The sequence below is a fragment of the Amphiura filiformis genome, chromosome 18, assembly GCF_039555335.1.
Source record: "Amphiura filiformis chromosome 18, Afil_fr2py, whole genome shotgun sequence".
Lineage (NCBI taxonomy): Eukaryota > Metazoa > Echinodermata > Ophiuroidea > Amphilepidida > Amphiuridae > Amphiura > Amphiura filiformis.
This window is the reverse complement of record NC_092645.1, coordinates 5,812,781-5,831,746: the sequence shown is the minus strand read 5'-3', so window position 1 is coordinate 5,831,746 and position 18,966 is coordinate 5,812,781. Positions and strand designations below refer to the sequence as shown.

The 18,966-nt window shown below is 37.1% G+C and overlaps 1 protein-coding gene across 1 annotated transcript; it reads right to left on the bottom strand.

Annotated features, from left to right (window-relative positions):
• Positions 1–1,065: 1,065 nt before the first annotated feature.
• On the bottom strand, positions 1,066–18,897 carry LOC140139795 (protein aveugle-like). The gene is made up of 5 exons (XM_072161507.1): positions 18,748–18,897; positions 10,593–10,747; positions 9,658–9,793; positions 2,888–2,954; positions 1,066–1,209 (listed from the first exon to the last, which is right to left on the bottom strand). The coding sequence occupies exons 2-5, from the start codon at positions 10,713–10,715 to the stop codon at positions 1,107–1,109; spliced, it is 429 nt and encodes a 142-aa protein (XP_072017608.1). The 5' UTR covers positions 10,716–10,747; positions 18,748–18,897; the 3' UTR covers positions 1,066–1,106.
• Positions 18,898–18,966: the final 69 nt, after the last annotated feature.

Genomic DNA, 18,966 nt, shown 5'->3' with positions numbered 1-18,966 from the left:
CTGATTGGTCAATTACATGATATCTTCATTTTGATCACCAATCAGAATGGAGCTTTGAAATAATTCACCCCAATTTATTTGGTTTTTTGGTAGTGTAATTATTCTAACAATGTTGCTCATTGGTCCAAGTCCAATTGATAATGAAAACTTCTTTTTGACCAATCGGCAGGTAGTTCTCATGGGGTTAACAAAAATAGGACCGGGTGAAATTTTAAATCCAACCTTGAGAAATAGTGAAATATCATTTTGTTGGCAAAAACAGGAATGCATAATCTTTAGCATACAAAAATAATGGATTCTTCCATTCCCCCATGATATGCATTGATCACTACTATAAGGCCTAAAAAATTGCTTGATTGGCCTAACCCGACCGACCCTAAAATTAGGCCTGACACTGACTTTTTCCTTTTTGCAAAAAAAAATAAATAAAATTTAAAAAAAATAAATATAAATAAATAAATTTTAAAAAAAAAGAAGAAAAAAAGTTACAAAGCCTTTATCAAACGATATTTACAGCTTAAAAAGTTTTAAAAAATTTTATCCCGACCTACCTACCCTGGGTTACGCCAATCAAACAATTTTTTTAGGCCTAACTGACAAGATTCTTAATGGATTGGATTATGCAACAAAAATGGTTTAAAACTTCAACAGCACCATTTAAACCAATGATGATCTCTGTTGGGGTTGTTCCATCTATTGCACTTACCCTGTCAAAGGGGACACCCTTTCGAAATCCCTAAAGCTTTACAGTTGCAGTCAATTTCATCCACATAGAAAATGACTGATTTGCCTTTTCTTTTGTAAATATGGACCAGACATTGCCTGTTATAACTGAAGACCAAATTAAAATGATAAGTTTGCGTATGACGTCCTGTCAACATGCCATACTGCGCAGGTCTGCAACCAATCACTTTGCGCCTTTGTCCTGACGTCAGACGCAAACAAGTCTTTTTATTTCGGTCTTCAATTATACTTGGGGTGGCAGAGATTCAATTGGGCTATTCCATTTCAAATCCACACTCCCTCTGTGCAAGATTTAGCTATTTAGCTACAATCTTCCACGTAGGGAGTAACTTTAATTGGATCAGCCTAATATGTTACTACTGTTATTGTTGATGTTGATGTTCCGGCTCCACTTTCTGTAACAACTTCAGTTCATGTAGCTCATGTTTAAGCTTTAGTCTAAGAATGTGTTCTAGTAGATCCGACCTGAAATTGAAGAGATGACAAACAATGTGTAAGAAACTTTTCATTCTTTTTCAAATTAAAACTGATTATGGCACTCACAACCACCCTACCTATAATTTGGTTCACCTCACTACCAAACTTGAGATGAACCAAATTATAGGGGTGTAGCCAGCCTTTCACTGTGGAGGGACAAAGCCAAATTTTCGTCCCCATTTATCAATTTTTGTCCCACTGTGGAGGGCAAAGCCAAATTTTCGTCCCATTTTAACACCATTTTTAGAATCTGTTAAGGGATCTAGAATGAGCGTTTATAGGCGTTTCGACAGTATTTTTTGTGGGACATGAGAGCACCTCAGACGATCGATTGCATTCTGAATACTGAAGCATGCCTTTCTGATATCAACTAATTTTCATTTTTGAAATTCACGATATAATACAAATTTTATGACAAATTATTAAAATTTGATATTTTTCAAATTTTTGATATATAACAGTCCTCGAAATAAATTTTATAAATCTAATGATATATTCTTAAAGTGTATGTAGCTGGGAGGAAAAGCCGACGATCAATTGAAAATTTTGACCTTTTATATTGAAGATATGGATTTTTTTCCCAAAAAGACATTTTTTTGTTGGTGTTTTGGGGAAAAATCCATATCTTCAATACGAAAGGTCAAAATTTTCAATTGATCGTCGCTTTTCATCCCACCTACATACACTTTAAGTATAAATCATCAGATTTATAAAGTTTACTTCAAGTACTGTTAAATATCAAAATATCAATTTTAATGATTTGCCATAAAATGTGTATTACATTGCTAATTTCAAAAATCAAAATTATTCGATATCATCAGGACATTCTTCGTATTCAGAATGTAATTCGATATGTCTGATGTGCTCTAATGTCCCAAAATAAATACTGTCCAAACATTCATACCCCTTCCCTTAAATGACCCAAAATTGAATAGATGACTTCCGAGTATCCCTCTATACAAATGTCACATCACCTGTGCCTACGGTCAGTGGGGTTCTTAGTGGAAAAGTGGGTATGGGAATGCCAGCAGATATAGGGTTCATTTTCTGGCTCCTTATAGGGTTAGATTCGGGTGCAAATTTCAGAAAACTGGTTTACAAAAGGGGAGTTTATTCAAAATTTTCTCTCCAAAAATCTACTACTGTGGACTCTCAATCCTGTCACAAGCTGATTGACTTGGTGTTGCCAGTTGATTTTATTTTCCTGCTGATTTACCGTAAAGATTCACCTCATGGCACACATGGGCTTTTTTGCTAAAGTTCACATACATATAGAGAGTTCCCTCTTCTGAAAATTCCAACAAGAATTAAGGGTCTGTGCCCTTATTTGCAGGTGGGATTTTTTCAGGAGGGCATTTTTAATTTGTGCCTAAAATTCCAGTAAAGTAATGGGAGACCATGTGCGCCATTAGACAAATCTTTACGGTATTTAATTAACACAGCTCATCAAAAACTTGTAAAAAGCTGTATTGACCTTCATCTCTATTCGTAGTGGTGTTCTTCCTCTATCTTAGATCTACTGCATACTGTGTCAAATATATCAACAGGACACATTCAACTGGCAAAACAATGTCCATTGCAAAGAAATCAGCTTGCTACAGGATTGCCATGTGGTGAACAAGGCAACAGGTGTTGCTGAAACGCACACAGCACTGTTTTTTTTTACCTGTGATCTAGGTCTGTGATTCCCATCTTCTCCAACTTGATATGATTCAGTCTCACTAGAGATTTTCCTGAAGAGACAAAAAGAGGATAAAATATCTATTTAATATGGTCCACTTAATACAGAAGATTTACATTATAATGCTGACTTTGACCTGATAAGAGTGGATCATTGTGTACACTATATATATCTGTATGTACAATGTACATAAATACGGATATATAAATTATTGATATCTGTACAAACACTTAACATTGGGCTATTACAGTTGAAATCCATACACCCCATGGAATCATCCATTCAGGTAATCCCATCTGAAATTCACACCGCCTGTGTGGAAGGTCATGCATTCCATAGCAGGTGTATGAATTTCGACTGGAATAGCCCGGCCCATTATATTAGACATCTGTCTGTTTAGTACTAGTATAGTTTGGTTTGATATGCCTAGATGAATAGATATTACAAGGTTGATGTTCTGACTGTACATGTAGATCACAGAGCACTCGGACTAGGTGCAAAGTTTTGTAGTCCATATCAGTCTATGTCATGCAGCGCAATGTTGGTCTAAACTTATGTTTAACATCCGGCTCATTCTCACGAAACTATGCAATCATATCCTACACATTTATTCTACTTCTGTATGAAATATCGTAAACAACATGGCTGCTTCTCTCTCACCAAATCAGAGGAAGGAAGCAGGTGGTGTATGACGTGCAGTCCCTAAATTCAGTAAATTTTCATCGTCAACCGTGTAATTGAATGGGATTATTTTGAAATTTTAAACCGCTTGAAATATCACAAACAAATAGGCCTATGTTGAATAATAATATAAATACAAGCTAAAACCGTTGGGGTTCGATAATGAACCCCACAAAACTAACCGAGTATATGGAAAATGCCATACGGCCGGGCGGTTTCACGAGTTGCCGGCTCGATCATGTCATCCGCCGCCTGGAAGGAAGATTTCAAAGAAGAGTTTCTAACTTGTTCTATTTGTGCTGAGTCATATGACAATGATGAACATAAGGCAAAATGTCTGCCGTGTCTACATACATATTGCAAGTCATGTTTACGAAGCATTGCTGGGAAGCGATCAAAGTTGGATTGTCCAAAATGATTCTGCTACCAGGTGGAACTGTGGACAGCCTGCCAAACAATTTCCTTGTGGAAAATCTGAGAGAGTACCAAGATATGTTCAACTTATCCGTCTCCTGTGGAGGTTGTGAAAGTCTTGAAGCTGTTGGATTTTGTCATGATTGTGGACTTTTTCAGTGCCAGAAATGTGTAGATGCTCATAAACATTATGGTCCCCTACGAAATCACAAACTTTCAACAATGGCTGAGCTGCAAGAAAAGAAATATAATCCCTTGACACAACAGCAGCAGCATTGTACAAAACACCCAAATCAAGAAGTAACTATGTACTGTAGAGAAGCTAACTGCAAAGTCTCAGTTTGCGCAACATGTGGCCTTCTTGACCATCGGGGTCATGACCTTGTTGAGTTATCAGCTGCTGTTTCAAGGGTTATTGATGATATGCACCAATCCACAGCAAGAATTGGGGAAAAAAATCCAGAAGTTAGCTTGTAAGCAATTAGCAGCAAAGAGCTTGCAAGCAACATTGTCCACCAACTTCAAAAAGAAAGAGAAAGAAATTCAAGAGTCGGCTCAGAAATTGCATGACCAAATTGATACACGCTACAGTAAAGCTCACTCCCACTTGAAAAACTTAAATGAAACTGAGATAAACAATTTAACTTCAAGCATTGAATCCATAGACCTTCTTACTACTCAAATGACCAGTGCCTGTGAGTTTGTGAACAAGACATGTGATATGAGCCATTCTACCCAAATTCTGGCTTCACAAAACCAAATCATGGAGAGACTGAATGAACTAGAAAAAACAGAGCTACCTGAGACTACATCAGATAAGAGTGACTTAAATTTCACTGAAAAACATCATTCAGCTCTGGCACAGATTCAAGAATCACTGCAGGATTTGTACGATTTAGAGTGGATGCAGCGCCCTAAGCAGAAAAGACAGATTATGCACAAAGATGTAAATCAGAGGCAATCAACTGCGGTGAGAGACAGACCTACATCAGCAGTACCTGGAAGGAAACCAAAGGTTGACCCGAAGCAATGTACCATTCAATTACAACCGCCCAGCGGTAAAGCGGAATCGTATAGCAAAGCCATTGTTCAAACTGTAGATGACAATGGACATAAAATGAACACTGGTGGAGCAAAAGTAGAGGCTACACAAGATGGGTATTCACAGAAGGTACAGGACAACAATGATGGCACATATACATTTGACTATGACATTTTTTGGGGCCCACTAGATGTTAAGATAAATGGGATTGAAATGCATGGACTTCCTTCTTGATGATGAGGCATATTGTATAAATTGCAATTGCTCATTAGTAAACAATATACTCAGCTGCTAATGTGCACTTTCTGATCAGATACCGATTGTTTGTAATAAACGCCTGGGCGTTGCATTTTTCCAAATGGGGGCGTTTATTGGAAGTGAATTGTCAGTGAAAAAAGCTTAAAAATCGGGTTCAATTTCCTGATGGTGCTCCTTTTAAAGGAGGGATTTACGACCATACAAGATGGCGGCGCCCACTGAAAATTACAATTTCGTGGGAAATACAACAAAATTACACCTGTAAGTGCATGGAATTAGGCAACAAAAAAAATTGTTGTGTTGCCCTCAACCGTCCGGTCCTAAATCCTGAAAAATCAGGGTCGTAATTTTTTTTTTTTTTTTTTTGGAATGATGATTTTTACAGATTTGTTCAAAAAATCAATGTTTTTCACTTAAAATTAATATTATATTGAAAGACTAGTATTTAATTGATGTCTAACAGGTATCCAGAAGTCAAAATTGACAAATGTCCCCTAATTGAAGAAGCATTATTTAATATTTGAGGGGATTTTTTAAATCTGAAGGTTAAAAAAAAAAAAAAAGGAAAAAATCAACCGCCCGACCCAACTTTCCCATTTTTCCACTTGAGGGCAACACAACAATATTTTTTTTTTTTTGGCCTTCGTGAAATTTTACCATAATTAGACAATGAATGGATGGGAGTTGAGTCAAAATAGGTTTTTTCCATGCAATTTAGCGATCGTGACTGCCATTACTGATGCAAGTTTTAAGCTTATACCTACACGATCTATGGCATGGAAATGTTTGCATTTTTGTCAATTTTTCACACAAAAATTGGAGGGGGGCGTTTATTAGAGGGGGAGCGTTTAGGCAATCAACTGCGGTGAGAGACAGACCTACATCAGCAGTACCTGGAAGGAAACCAAAGGTTGACCCGAAGCAATGTACCATTCAATTACAACCGCCCAGCGGTAAAGCGGAATCGTATAGCAAAGCCATTGTTCAAACTGTAGATGACAATGGACATAAAATGAACACTGGTGGAGCAAAAGTAGAGGCTACACAAGATGGGTATTCACAGAAGGTACAGGACAACAATGATGGCACATATACATTTGACTATGACATTTTTTGGGGCCCACTAGATGTTAAGATAAATGGGATTGAAATGCATGGACTTCCTTCTTGATGATGAGGCATATTGTATAAATTGCAATTGCTCATTAGTAAACAATATACTCAGCTGCTAATGTGCACTTTCTGATCAGATACCGTATTGTTTGTAATAAACGCCCCGGGGGCGTTGCATTTTTCCAAATGGGGGGCGTTTATTGGAAGTGAATTGTCAGTGAAAAAAGCTTAAAAATCGGGTTCAATTTCCTGATGGTGCTCCTTTTAAAGGAGGGATTTACGACCATACAAGATGGCGGCGCCCACTGAAAATTACAATTTCGTGGGAAATACAACAAAATTACACCTGTAAGTGCATGGAATTAGGAAAAAAAAAAAATTGTTGTGTTGCCCTCAACCGTCCGGTCCTAAATCCTGAAAAATCAGGGTCGCATTTTTTTTTTTTTTTTTTTTTTTTTGAATGATGATTTTTACAGATTTGTTCAAAAAATCAATGTTTTTCACTTAAAATTAATATTATATTGAAAGACTAGTATTTAATTGATGTCTAACAGGTATCCAGAAGTCAAAATTGACAAATGTCCCCTAATTGAAGAAGCATTATTTAATATTTGAGGGGATTTTTTTAAATCTGAAGGTTAAAAAAAAAAAAAAAAAAAAAAATCCGACCGCCCGACCCAACTTTCCCATTTTTCCACTTGAGGGCAACACAACAATATTTTTTTTTTTGGCCTTCGTGAAATTTTACCATAATTAGACAATGAATGGATGGGAGTTGAGTCAAAATAGGTTTTTTCCATGCAATTTAGCGATCGTGACTGCCATTACTGATGCAAGTTTTAAGCTTACCTACACGATCTATGGCATGGAAATGTTTGCATTTTGTCAATTTTTCACACAAAAATTGGAGGGGGGGCGTTTATTAGAGGGGAGCGTTTATTACAAACAATACGGTATACTAAATGCACATGCTAGAACTTGGTACATTTATGTACAAACATGATAATGGTCTTTTTCCAAGTGTCTTCAATGACTTATAACATTCTGAGATCCGTGACTTAAGAAATAAAGATCAATTATTGATGCTTGAGGCCTCTTTATCAAAAAAACATTTTTTTTTTTAAATCATGTTTGTGGCTACTAAGTTATGGAATAGTGGATAATAACATTTTCGTTTCAACATCTGTCAATCAATTCCATCATCAGATCATGTAAATAAAAAAAAATTGTTGAGCAATTTCCATTAGTTTCTATATTATGTAGATCACCCATCTTTGGTGGTTCATTAATGCATAAATCTAGTTTGGGTTTGATGGTTGGTAAATTTACATAACATCTTTGCATGTTGTGTCCATTATTGAAGGTGTCAGATAACTAAGTCCCCTGTCTGTTAAGAAAAATCCCCATCCATTTAGGCATATAAGAGTAGAAAGATTCGAGCCAGGTATAGCAACTTGGTGTGGGGAACAAAGACAAAGACAAGATAAAAACTAATGCAGTATGTAAACCAGAATGGAGTACACGGTTACTACTGCACTAGAAAAAATCCAAAACCACAGGGATTGTAGACAAAGTTGACAAAAAAAACAACCGACGTTTCGAGCAGATAAACTGCCCTTCCTCAGGGACATATAAGAGTAAACAAAAGTCCCACTGTAGGAATACACAGTTAGTATCAGTCAAAAAAGGCAAATATCCCCCTGCCCCCACCCACCATCACTATGCTCAATTCCTGACATCCTCCAGTAATGTGCAAATTTGAGGTATATCCCGGTCAGGTTTGGTACCATGCAGACTTGGGATGAGGACAGGTAGGGGGGTAAAATAGCATGTTAAAATAGCCCCCCCCCCCTTTCAGCCTGCCACAAAGTGCCCCTTCCCCCATGGCCTGCCAAAAATCATAAAAAAACTGTTGAATCTGTCTTGAGCATGCTATACCGCAGTCAAGACTAATTTGACAGTTTTTTGATGATTCCTTTGGAAATATACCTATTCTAAATGCCTACTTACAATATGTTTAAAATGAGAGAAAAAATATGATCTTTCCCCTGATAGCAAAATCTGCATTTTGATGGGGATAAAGTGGGGGGGGGGGAGGGAGGGGATGAGGCTGTCAATCAGATCATACACCGTACCTTTTTAAAGGTGTTTAAAATTTAAAAATTCAACATTTAAAAATGTTGATTCAGACATCCTCATTTTGATAGCAATACACAAGGTCTGTGATTGCAGGCACACATAGGTATTGACCTTTTTCCCTCTATCCCACAATGCACTATTCCAGGGGGGTATGACGTATGTAGTTCATCAACCTCATAGATCGTGTGCATCCGATGGTCTTTGCCAGGCCTTTGCAATTATTTTGTCTTAATATGGGCACACTGATTCCATATATGCGGATTATCGTAAAGGCCATCGATGTTACTAATTATGCAATTATTGAATACACGAGTGATGCAGTTACGGAGTGATGCAGAACATCTGTATAAGAGATTCTGTTGACGTCTTATTTTCATCTCCGAAAAAAAAGTGAAACGGACGCCGACAAAATATCACTACGTGTCCCGTCATTAGTTTTTCACCATTAGGTCTATAAAATGTATAGAAAGTTAGGTGTCAATAGCAGGAAACTTTTTTTGGCGACGACACCATGTCCATAAGGCATAGAAATGTTGTTTTTTGCCCCCGAAAGGTATTAGTGATCGCGCACCATTATCGTGATGATCGGGGATTCCTGTTTTGTGATTAAGGCACCAGCCGAACTGTCCGTATTCCAGAATGTAATGAACATAACTCTGTACTCCCCGGGAGATGATGTATTTTACGACACTCATACCCCCTGGAATAGCGCATGATGGGAAAGAGGGAAAAAAGTCTATAGGGCTGTGTGTGTTAGGTGTGGAGTGGGGTATACAAGCTTACGTGTGCATATTACATGTATAGCAGGGTCTTAGCAAGAAATTGAGATTTGCCTATCATTTGAATAAAATTGCCTGTCATAATTTGACTTTCAAAACATTTACCAGACCTCTACAGCCCACTGGGTGTTCAAAGAGTTCAAATCTGTTGCTATGGGCTTGTTTTGCAAATCTGGTCTACTAAAAAGGTCAACAGCCTTTTTCAACACCTACAATTATAATGTAGCATCTGTCAAAGGCATTCATTTTGCCCGTCCCAGGAGCAAACTCCCTATCTAAAATGACGAGCAGATGGGTGCCTAGCTGAGACACTGTCTATATAGGCTTACCTGATATATCATGGTCCTTGAAGACATGATTATATAGTGAGTAATACTGTATGTGTTTCTTCCTCAGCCATCTCATTACCTCGCTATTGGTCCATAAAAACACTGATCTTTTCACTTTTCTGGAACTTGGCTTTTGCTACAAACAAAAAGAAAATAAAGTTCTTTCAAACATTTACAGTTCTGTCACACTTCAAGCATAATGATTAAAATTCACAGTGATCTAAGGACTGTCAACGTCAGGATTTAAAAACATCTGTATTATATTAGCCACTCAATATACATGTATGTCTTCTACATTCATCCATACATGATAACCATCTGTTATTAGTTCATCCCTCAGGTTTTTCATTTGTTGTTGGGATGGAAAACCTTTCTCCTTGGAACCCCAGAACAATTGCTCAACTTTTTTTCATTATCGGCAACTTGGATATATTAAATTTCTTCAGAAAGTGATATCGGTGATATCAATATTATTGGATAATTGATTTATTGATTATTATCGATATATCGATAGTCCTTACCCTGATCATGGGCCAACATAAGTGTAAAATACCAGATTTTTCATGCTACGCATGCACATTGTCCCAATAACACCCTTTTTTGGAAGCTTGAAGACTCTGTACATCTCTAAAAAGAATACCTGGTAAAAAATTATGTAAATTATATCCAACAGATAATACCGGGTCAAAATTATACAACCAGGAATTTTATTTTTTGTCGTTACCTCTCCCTCTCCCCACCAAAACTGGGGACGAAAATGTTATTTTTCCCTCGCCCCCTCCAACCAAGAAAGCTGGCTACATCCCTGACTTTATTATTGTGCATCAATAAGGTGACTAACAACATACATTCCACTACTATAAGAGATGCAGAAATTTGTCTAGAAATTTGTGCAAAAGGTGTGTCAATAATCAAAGTACAAATATTTGACATACTTGGTGCTTCTCATCTTCTTTCTGTGGTGAAATAGCTTGTTTGTTGGGTGTACCAGATATCACTATACCATTTGGAACCAGGTGAGTATGGGAATCTCTCTGCTCCCTTGGGTGTGGATACATTATTGCACTTAAAACGTCTTCTGAAATGGATTCTGAAAAAGAGAAAATTTGTTTTGCTTTTGTTTATTATTTTTTTTAATTTCACTTAAAACGTCTTCTAAAACGGATTCTGAAAAAGAAAAAATCATTTTTTTTAATTTTCACTTAAAACGTCTTCTCCAACGGATTCGGAAAAAGAGAAAATTTGTTTTGCTTTTGTTTATTATTTTTAAAAACAACAAAACAGAACAGCTAAATATTTGGCTTGATTTGCTTGTTTGTTAGTTGTCAAACACAATGGAAATGTGCTACGTCTGAACCACCTCATTTTGGAAGGATATTGCTCAATATATGTGAACAGCTCCAACAAAACCCGGAACAAGTCCCAAGGCATGTTTTTGAGTTATAGGCCTTTAAAGATGACGTTCCCATTCCCATAAAAACAAATCAAATTTTGGAATTCTTAATTTCATGGTATTTGACCTTGGGACTGTGTGGACTTTCAAATCCTTGAAAGTACTTATTAAAAAAAGAGGTTTATTTTAAAATCAATATTAAATTGACAGTTCATGAGTTGAACTATGGTAGTCCCTATTCAATCCTGTGTAATGCAGGAAACTAATTAGCACATTACTCAGGTCTACTACCAATTTTATACAAATATCAAGGTACCAATTGCAAAATTATTCATATCTTGGAAAGTACCACAAGAATAAACTTAGATGAAACCATCACTATCTTGAAAAGTATTGATGCTATGTATATAATTTTGCTATCATTTTGAAGAGCGTATTATCCCGTGCTTACATTTTTATATTTATTCAAATCGTGAAATGTCAAAAATGCCACTTGTTTCTGGTTTTGTCGGAACGGGTCATATATTCATACCATAGGCGTAGATCCCGGTCCCAAAACTGAACCTTGTGGGACACCAGATGTAACTTGGTTCTGTAAAGTGTGCCGAGGCTTGTGGATCAACGTCTAGGCACTATAAATCACTGCTTTTTTTTTTTCTCATGACGAGAGACTACCATTGACTGACACCACCTGCTGTCTGTCACTGAGGAAGGCTGTTATCCATCGCCATACATCCCCGGTGGGTTCAATTTGTATTTAAAGGTACATGTAGGACGTATGACCGTTCCAGGATTTGAAAATGACCCCTATTTCACGGGGAATCAAGGACATTTGCAGCAATTTTACCCCCCTACTTTGCGAAATCAAGTACAATTTGCCCCAAATACCTCCCCTATTTTTATCATTTTGAGGACGATTTTCATTTCACCCCCTTATCACGAGGAATCGAAGACATTTTTCCGAAATAAATAAAGGACGCTTTTGAATTTTACCCCCTATTTCACGGGGAAATGAGGACAATAACAAAAACTGTAGCAGTAAAACGCGGACGAAAGTCTTAGAAATACACCCTATTTTTCATTTCAAGGACAATTTTGCTCCAAAACACCCCTAATTTGGACAATCGCGAACAATTTTGTCCTCAAAAATTCCGCCGACATTTCTTGAAAAGTACCCCTAATTGGAACCATCATGCGTACACATTGTCAGTGAAGACTGAACCCACCGGGCATACATCTTGGTCATCAAAAGAATTTATGACTCCCCCCTAGTCCGAATAATCAGACCCAGAACAAATTATTAATTTCTGACATTATCGTGTACTGGGTCTGAACTGTTTTCATTCGAAATCTTGATGGCAAATTGGACAATAGAAGCACATGGTGCTACTTCACAGTTTTTTAATCCCCTATTCATGTTGCGTGAATCACTGATTTAGTCTCTATTGTGGACCATCCTTTTGATACTTGAGTATTTGGACAAGCGGAACAGGTTTGACAGGCCCCTTTGTCTACGAATACAGGACACTTCGCCCACAGTGCACTTCGCCTACACGCCATTTCGCCTACGTGCCATCTCGCCCCCTAATTAGCTATTGCGGCAATGCAACATAATGGCATTGTGGATGTATACGATCGATGCGCACAGGATGTGTGTGTATTCAGATCGTACTGATCAATGATGTATTCATTAAATCGCCCCCATTGAATGGATGAGAATATAGTGACCACGTCCTGTTGTAGTCTTGAGTCTTCCCCCTCACCTAATTTAGCTATAGCGGCAATTAGAATAGTAGCTCAGTATTGCGTTTCCGAAATAAGGAAAGTATAGTGTATCAAAATTTAATAGGCCTACGTTTCCTACGGTACCGTTTTTTAAATAGTCTTTTGGACTTTTGCATGTTTTCTTTATTGGGTAATTTGTAATATTCTTCTTTTATATTTCGTAATGTTTTTTTAGTGTTTGGCTTTGTTGTTGTTCTTGGTTCTTGCTATAATTTGTTATGTTGTTTAATGTTTATTTGTTTTTCTTCGTTTGGATTTATTAGAGCTTTGTCTGAGTGGGTTTTTGGTTATATATTTTCAATTTAGTTTTTTCATTTAATTAGCGTACATTGTGTATTGTTGTTTATGCTTTTCTTTGTTTGGTGAATAATTTCTTTGTTTGGGATGGCTTTTTGCTTGTTTTTGTTACGTTTCTAGTTATATTTTGGCTTGTTTTGGTTTGGTTATCCTCTTCTTTATTTTGTAATGTTTTGTAGCCTACTATATACTAATTTGGTACGATCGTTTTGTTTTTTGTATATTATGCGTTTTTGTTTGTTTTATTTTGTCTGTATATCAATTAATGTTATGTCTGTCTGTATTTTGTACTGTTTCCTTTTGATTTTGTTTATTTGGTATTGTTTTCTGACATGTTTGGGGTTGGGCTTTTTTTTGTCCTATTTTTGTTTTTCCATTTTTATGTTTTTCTTTAATTTTTTTTTTTTTTTGCGTATGCTTTTCTTTGGTCTTGCTTTCTTTTAGATTTAGGCCTTTTTGTTCTATTTTTATGTTTGTTTTTGTACTTTTTGTTATGTGTTATGTTTATTGTTTTGTTATGTGGTTCTACTTATTTATACTAAAAAAAATATTTTTAGTCCGCACAATTTTGTTTTACTTTTATTCGGCTCTTTTATTTGGTCTGATTTTATGTTTTACTGCATGTGTTCTTTTAACTTCTTATTATTATATTGCCACTTTTGAATGGATTTCCGTGGTTCCTGGTGGGTTGTTGTTGGCATCTGACTGAGTCTGACTCATGGTAGGCCCTATCTGATCGGTATGGTTTGGGTCCAAGTTGGTCTTTTATAATTTTCCTTTAGCTCCCGCCCGATAATAATATGATCGGCGAGCTAATACAAAAATCAAGGATATAAGGAAAGAAAAACTTTGGCCTTATGCCTGAAGGAGGAAACCGGGTTTAACAATCTAATACGGTATTCGTTTATAGTTTGAACCATGTAATTACCGACGGAGTACAAAACAAGCATAATTGGAAAAAAAAAAAAAAAAATGATTATAATGGGTGTACTGAAATGACATGTGAAAGACTATAAGCTAAAACTAAAAGACCTACGCATTTACAGCTGCAAGTGTTACGTTTCTCTACGCAACATGTATATAGATGGTCGTCTCATGATGGAAGGGCCTTTTGATGACCAATGCTCAAAGTCTATTCGGGCCTTCCCGGAGTCCTTCTTTCTTAAATTTCTTGGTGACAAGCTCAAAGTCGAATCCTTCCCCTTATTTCATAAGTTTCTCCTAATATTAATTTAGTGTGCCGAAACTGAACTGTCAAGAGCTGGGACCAAGAGATAAAACCATATAGTGTAGGCCTTTGATCGTATTACATAATACGTTTCAACCCTGATCATGCTGATTTTTTGGCATTGTAATGTTTTAACATGTCCACTGAGTATACATTGGAATCAAATTCATTATGTTTGTGTAAGACATCGGAGCTACCCTGGGAAAAAAATTTCAAATAAATGGAAACATTTTGTGCAATAAATGTGTTTATTGATATACGAGCTGTGATTTAATTTGAAACTTCACGCAACTCGTTATTTTCCCCAGATTGTTTGGCTTTATATACAGGTATGATTCATTTTAAACTTCATATAACTCGTTATTTTTCCTAGATCCTGTTAACACGCGCACCGCGTCTTCTAGGTCTATCAAATACCATATATGATTTCATTGTAAAAGTCTTATAAATATTTTCCAATATTTGGTCTGTTCATGCGCGATCTTTCTATGTAATAGGTCTTCCCTATCTAGGCTTATCAAACACCCAGATTTGGAAGCTATAATTACTCGGATGTCGTTTGCATGATCAGGCTGGGCATACACACAATTAACACTTGTCTAAAATAATTCCTTCCTTGTTTTCTATCATGCTATCATAATTATTATCTTTCTTTCATTTATCATGTGTATACCTTCTTGTATATTATACATATGTACATCATATTTCTTTACTGATTTCTAACAAACACCACCGTCAAACAAAAACAAAAAACTCAAATTCGGATTTATGCGAGCAAAAGTAACATTTTCAATTTCCGCGCTTGATTCTTCGAGATGTGTTCGTGAAGGGGTGGTGAAGGGGTGGAGTGTTAGGTGGGTGTGTATGCGGGAGTGGACGTAGAGAGAACAAATAAACAAACCAAAGTCATTATAGAATAGCTTAGAATTATGGGAGAAAGAAAACAAAACACAGATTCCAGATTCAGTTTATGCGCGCAAAAGTAACATTTTCCATTTTCGGGCTTAATTCTTCGACGTGTGTTCGTGAAGGGGAGTGTGAGGTGGGGGTTTGTGCGGGAGTGGACGTAGAGAGAACAAATAAACAAACCAAAGTCAATGAGAAAGATTAGAGAATTACATACAGGAGAAAGAAAACAAAACACAAGTTCAGTTAAATGCGCGCAAAAGTAACATTTTCCATTTCCGCTCAATTCTTCGAGTAGGGACTATGTGTGTTCAATATATGAAGGGATGTGTGTGTTGGGGGGGGGGGTATGGTTAAAGGTTTAGTATACCTACAGCGTCAACTATCCCATTCCTGCATTAAAAGTACGTGCATGATGATACATTCCAACCCGTGCTGCACTCCAAGAGTAGGCCTGCAAATGTCGGAAACCCCGTTCTTCTATATAGGCCTAACAGAAATTCAGCGTCAGTTTCCTCTTGTCTAAAATTAAGTAAAACTCGTAGGAGACCCGGGTCCCCGCTAGTATAATAATATTTGCGGTCATAAGGTATTTCGGGGGCAAAATTGCGCAATAAATAGGAGTAGGATGAGAGGTCTTTCGAGGGCAGTTGATAACAAATGAGGCCTTTCGAGGGAAGACCCCCCCCCCCAAAAAAAAGAGTTCTTTCTGGGCCATATTCTAAAACTTAGGACTTTTCCACAAAATGGTCTTGGGAGCTGGCCTTTTGCGTGAAAACAATAAGAAAATGATGGGTCTTTGGATGTGTAGGCCTATAAGGGAGCACGTTAATAATACTAATAATATTTGACAAAGAATAACCCCAAATTAAAATTTTACCGAAATCGTATTTAGTATTAACCAGTTTGCAACTTGTTCTTCTTCGCGTGCCTCCGATAGACCTACGTCGCAAGCACAAAACATGGCCCGTATAATTCTCGGGGTCTTAATCAAACTGAGAGCATACTTGACCCGGGATTTGTCAAGCAATCGACCGTACATCAGTGTGTATGCATGGCATGCGGGCCGCGCGCGGGGCCCGGCCTTGTCAAGGAAGGTACATCGGTGTATTCTGGCATTTTTGCGTGCTTGGATCACGCCGCGGTACCATTGATTGAACATAATCACACCCGGCGTTCAGCCGTGTAAGTGGTAGCTAATATCCGCCGTTAACAAAAAAAAAAAAATGGGGCATAAGTCACTGCACAGCAACCCACAAAATATCTCAAAGCTGCATGCTGCTGGCGTTTGTTTTGCTAGTTGTGCACATTTGTCTTTGAAAAATTTGGCAAATATTTTTTCCCCTTAATTGTTTCATTAGGGTATGTCAAAGAAGATCTTCTCTGATTTAATATCTTTTATAGGACTGCAAGTTTTAAAAGTTTTGAACATCTCAAACTTTATTTTAAGTGAGTTTGCGCCGGTAAAATGAATGATTCGGTTAATTAAATAAAAATAGGCCTACACAAAACTCATAAGCGCTTTTTTTTTGGCCATATTATATAAATTATTAGGCCATACTGACCATAATTAATTTAACACTAAAAAGTATGAACTTATATGAAGTAAGTAAACATAATTTGTAAAATAAAATAACACATATAATAGGGCCTAATTGATTCTTTTGTTCATGAAAACATACCTGTAAAAATAAAATACATAGGCCTAAGGATTTAACATAAAAATACATTTATACGGCCTAAATTTCGGACATATTAAATTAATTATTGTTCGTGAAAATATAAGCTAATATAATGTAAAAAAGTGATGCCGATGATGGAAAACTTGGAATCAACTTTCATTACCCTTATGATTTTGTATCATAATTCAATGGCTTTCCTTCGTCTTCGTGTGCATGGTATGGACTTACAAGCACAAAACATGTTTTAACACGGCCCGCAATTACAAAATTTTTTTGCGCACACTACCCGTCCTCCAATTGTTCCAACACGCTGGCAAGTAAAGACTTCCGCGAAATCGCCGGGTATGACATGGGTAAATCAATGGCACTGTGACCGTAGCACGCAACGTATCCAGTATATTCCATTTCCGGGCCATAATTTAAACATAATTTGTAAAATAAAATAACACATAGGCCTATAATAGGGCCTAATTGATTCTTTTGTTCATGAAAACATACCTGTAAAAATAAAATACATAGGCCTAAGGATTTAACATAAAAATACATTTATACGGCCTAAATTTCGGACATATTAAATTAATTATTGTTCGTGAAAATATAAGCTAATATAATGTAAAACAGTGATGCCGATGATGGAAAACTTGGAATCAACTTTCATTACCCTTATGATTTTGTATCATAATTCAATGGCTTTCCTTCGTCTTCGTGTGCATGGTATGGACTTACAAGCACAAAACATGTTTTAACACGGCCCGCAATTACAAATTTTTTTTGCGCACACTACCCGTCCTCCAACTGTTCCAACACGCTGGCAAGTAAAGACTTCCATGAAATCGCCGGGTATGACATGGGTAAATCAATGGCACTGTGACCGTAGCACGCATAGCGTATCCAGTATATTCCATTTCGGGCCATGTGGTTTGGCTGGCGGTGTGCAGGCATGAGGGGACTTGTCAAGCAATCGTCGGCAGCAAGTACCCGCGGTGTAAAAAGGGGCGAAACGCACAGCACAGGCCCTGCTCGCTGAAAATGGCCAAAAATTTATTTTAAACACTTTATCACGTTATCAAGTTATTAAAAGTAGGCTGAAAGTTTTAATAATCAATGGTATTAAGAAAATTAAGACTGCCATATTTTTCTTTATAATTATCTTCATAAAATTCACGTATAACACACTTTAACACGAAGTTATCAAATTATTAAAAATGCATGTTGAAAAATGCATACACATATTAAACTATTTAAAAATATTGTTATAATCACATCAGCACGGTGTGTTAAAAACCGAACATAATCTACACCGGGACGCTGGACGGTAGGGGCCTCAATTTATAAAACGCACACATGCCCCCCACACACACACCCCTTTGTTGAATATTCCGTGCATTCATTGGAGCGAATCCTTGATCGTTCAGTCTGCTACCAACACAGGAACATACGACCCTTCCGGTCACATCGAACGCCATGATACATCCACAACCGCCATTGCAATGCATTGCATTGCATAGGGGGCGAGATGGCACGTAGGCGAGATGCCGTGTAGGCGAAGTTGCGTGTGGGCGAGGTGTCCTGTTTCCTTTGTCTACCTCTCTGTTTGTAAACAAACGAGGAGGTCGAAATCGTCCTCCTCGCCGAATACGAAAGTCAGCGTAATAGTACGGCACTGCCCCCCCCACCTTTTTTTTTTCTTTCCAAAAAAAAGCAAAATTGCCCCCTACCTACCTAGTCTTGGGACCCCCGTCCTTCCAATGAAAATGACTTTTTTACGACAAGACCTATAAATAATAGTTGTTACTTACACAAGAAGAACGATCTTTAAAAGTTCATCAGATTGTCCTGGATTTGCAAATCAATCCATAATTGTGTGAGGAACAGACTTCTGAATTTCACATTTCCGCAGTGTTTACCTTTTTGTGACCTTTAAATGCATCCATCCTATGCACAGTTCCAACATTCAGCTGAACGAAGTTATAATTTTGAACTTTAGTCGAAAGATGAGAATGTCTCAAAACTATCTA

Coding starts and splice junctions, on each gene's coding strand:
- LOC140139795 (XM_072161507.1), bottom strand. CDS start 10,715: ATGTATCCACACCCAAGGGAGCAGAGAGATTCCCATACTCACCTGGTT. Junction 9,794..10,592: donor AAGAAGATGAGAAGCACCAA/GTATGTCAAATA, acceptor TTTTGTTTGTAG/CAAAAGCCAAGTTCCAGAAA. Junction 2,955..9,657: donor CAAGGACCATGATATATCAG/GTAAGCCTATAT, acceptor TTGTCTCTTCAG/GAAAATCTCTAGTGAGACTG.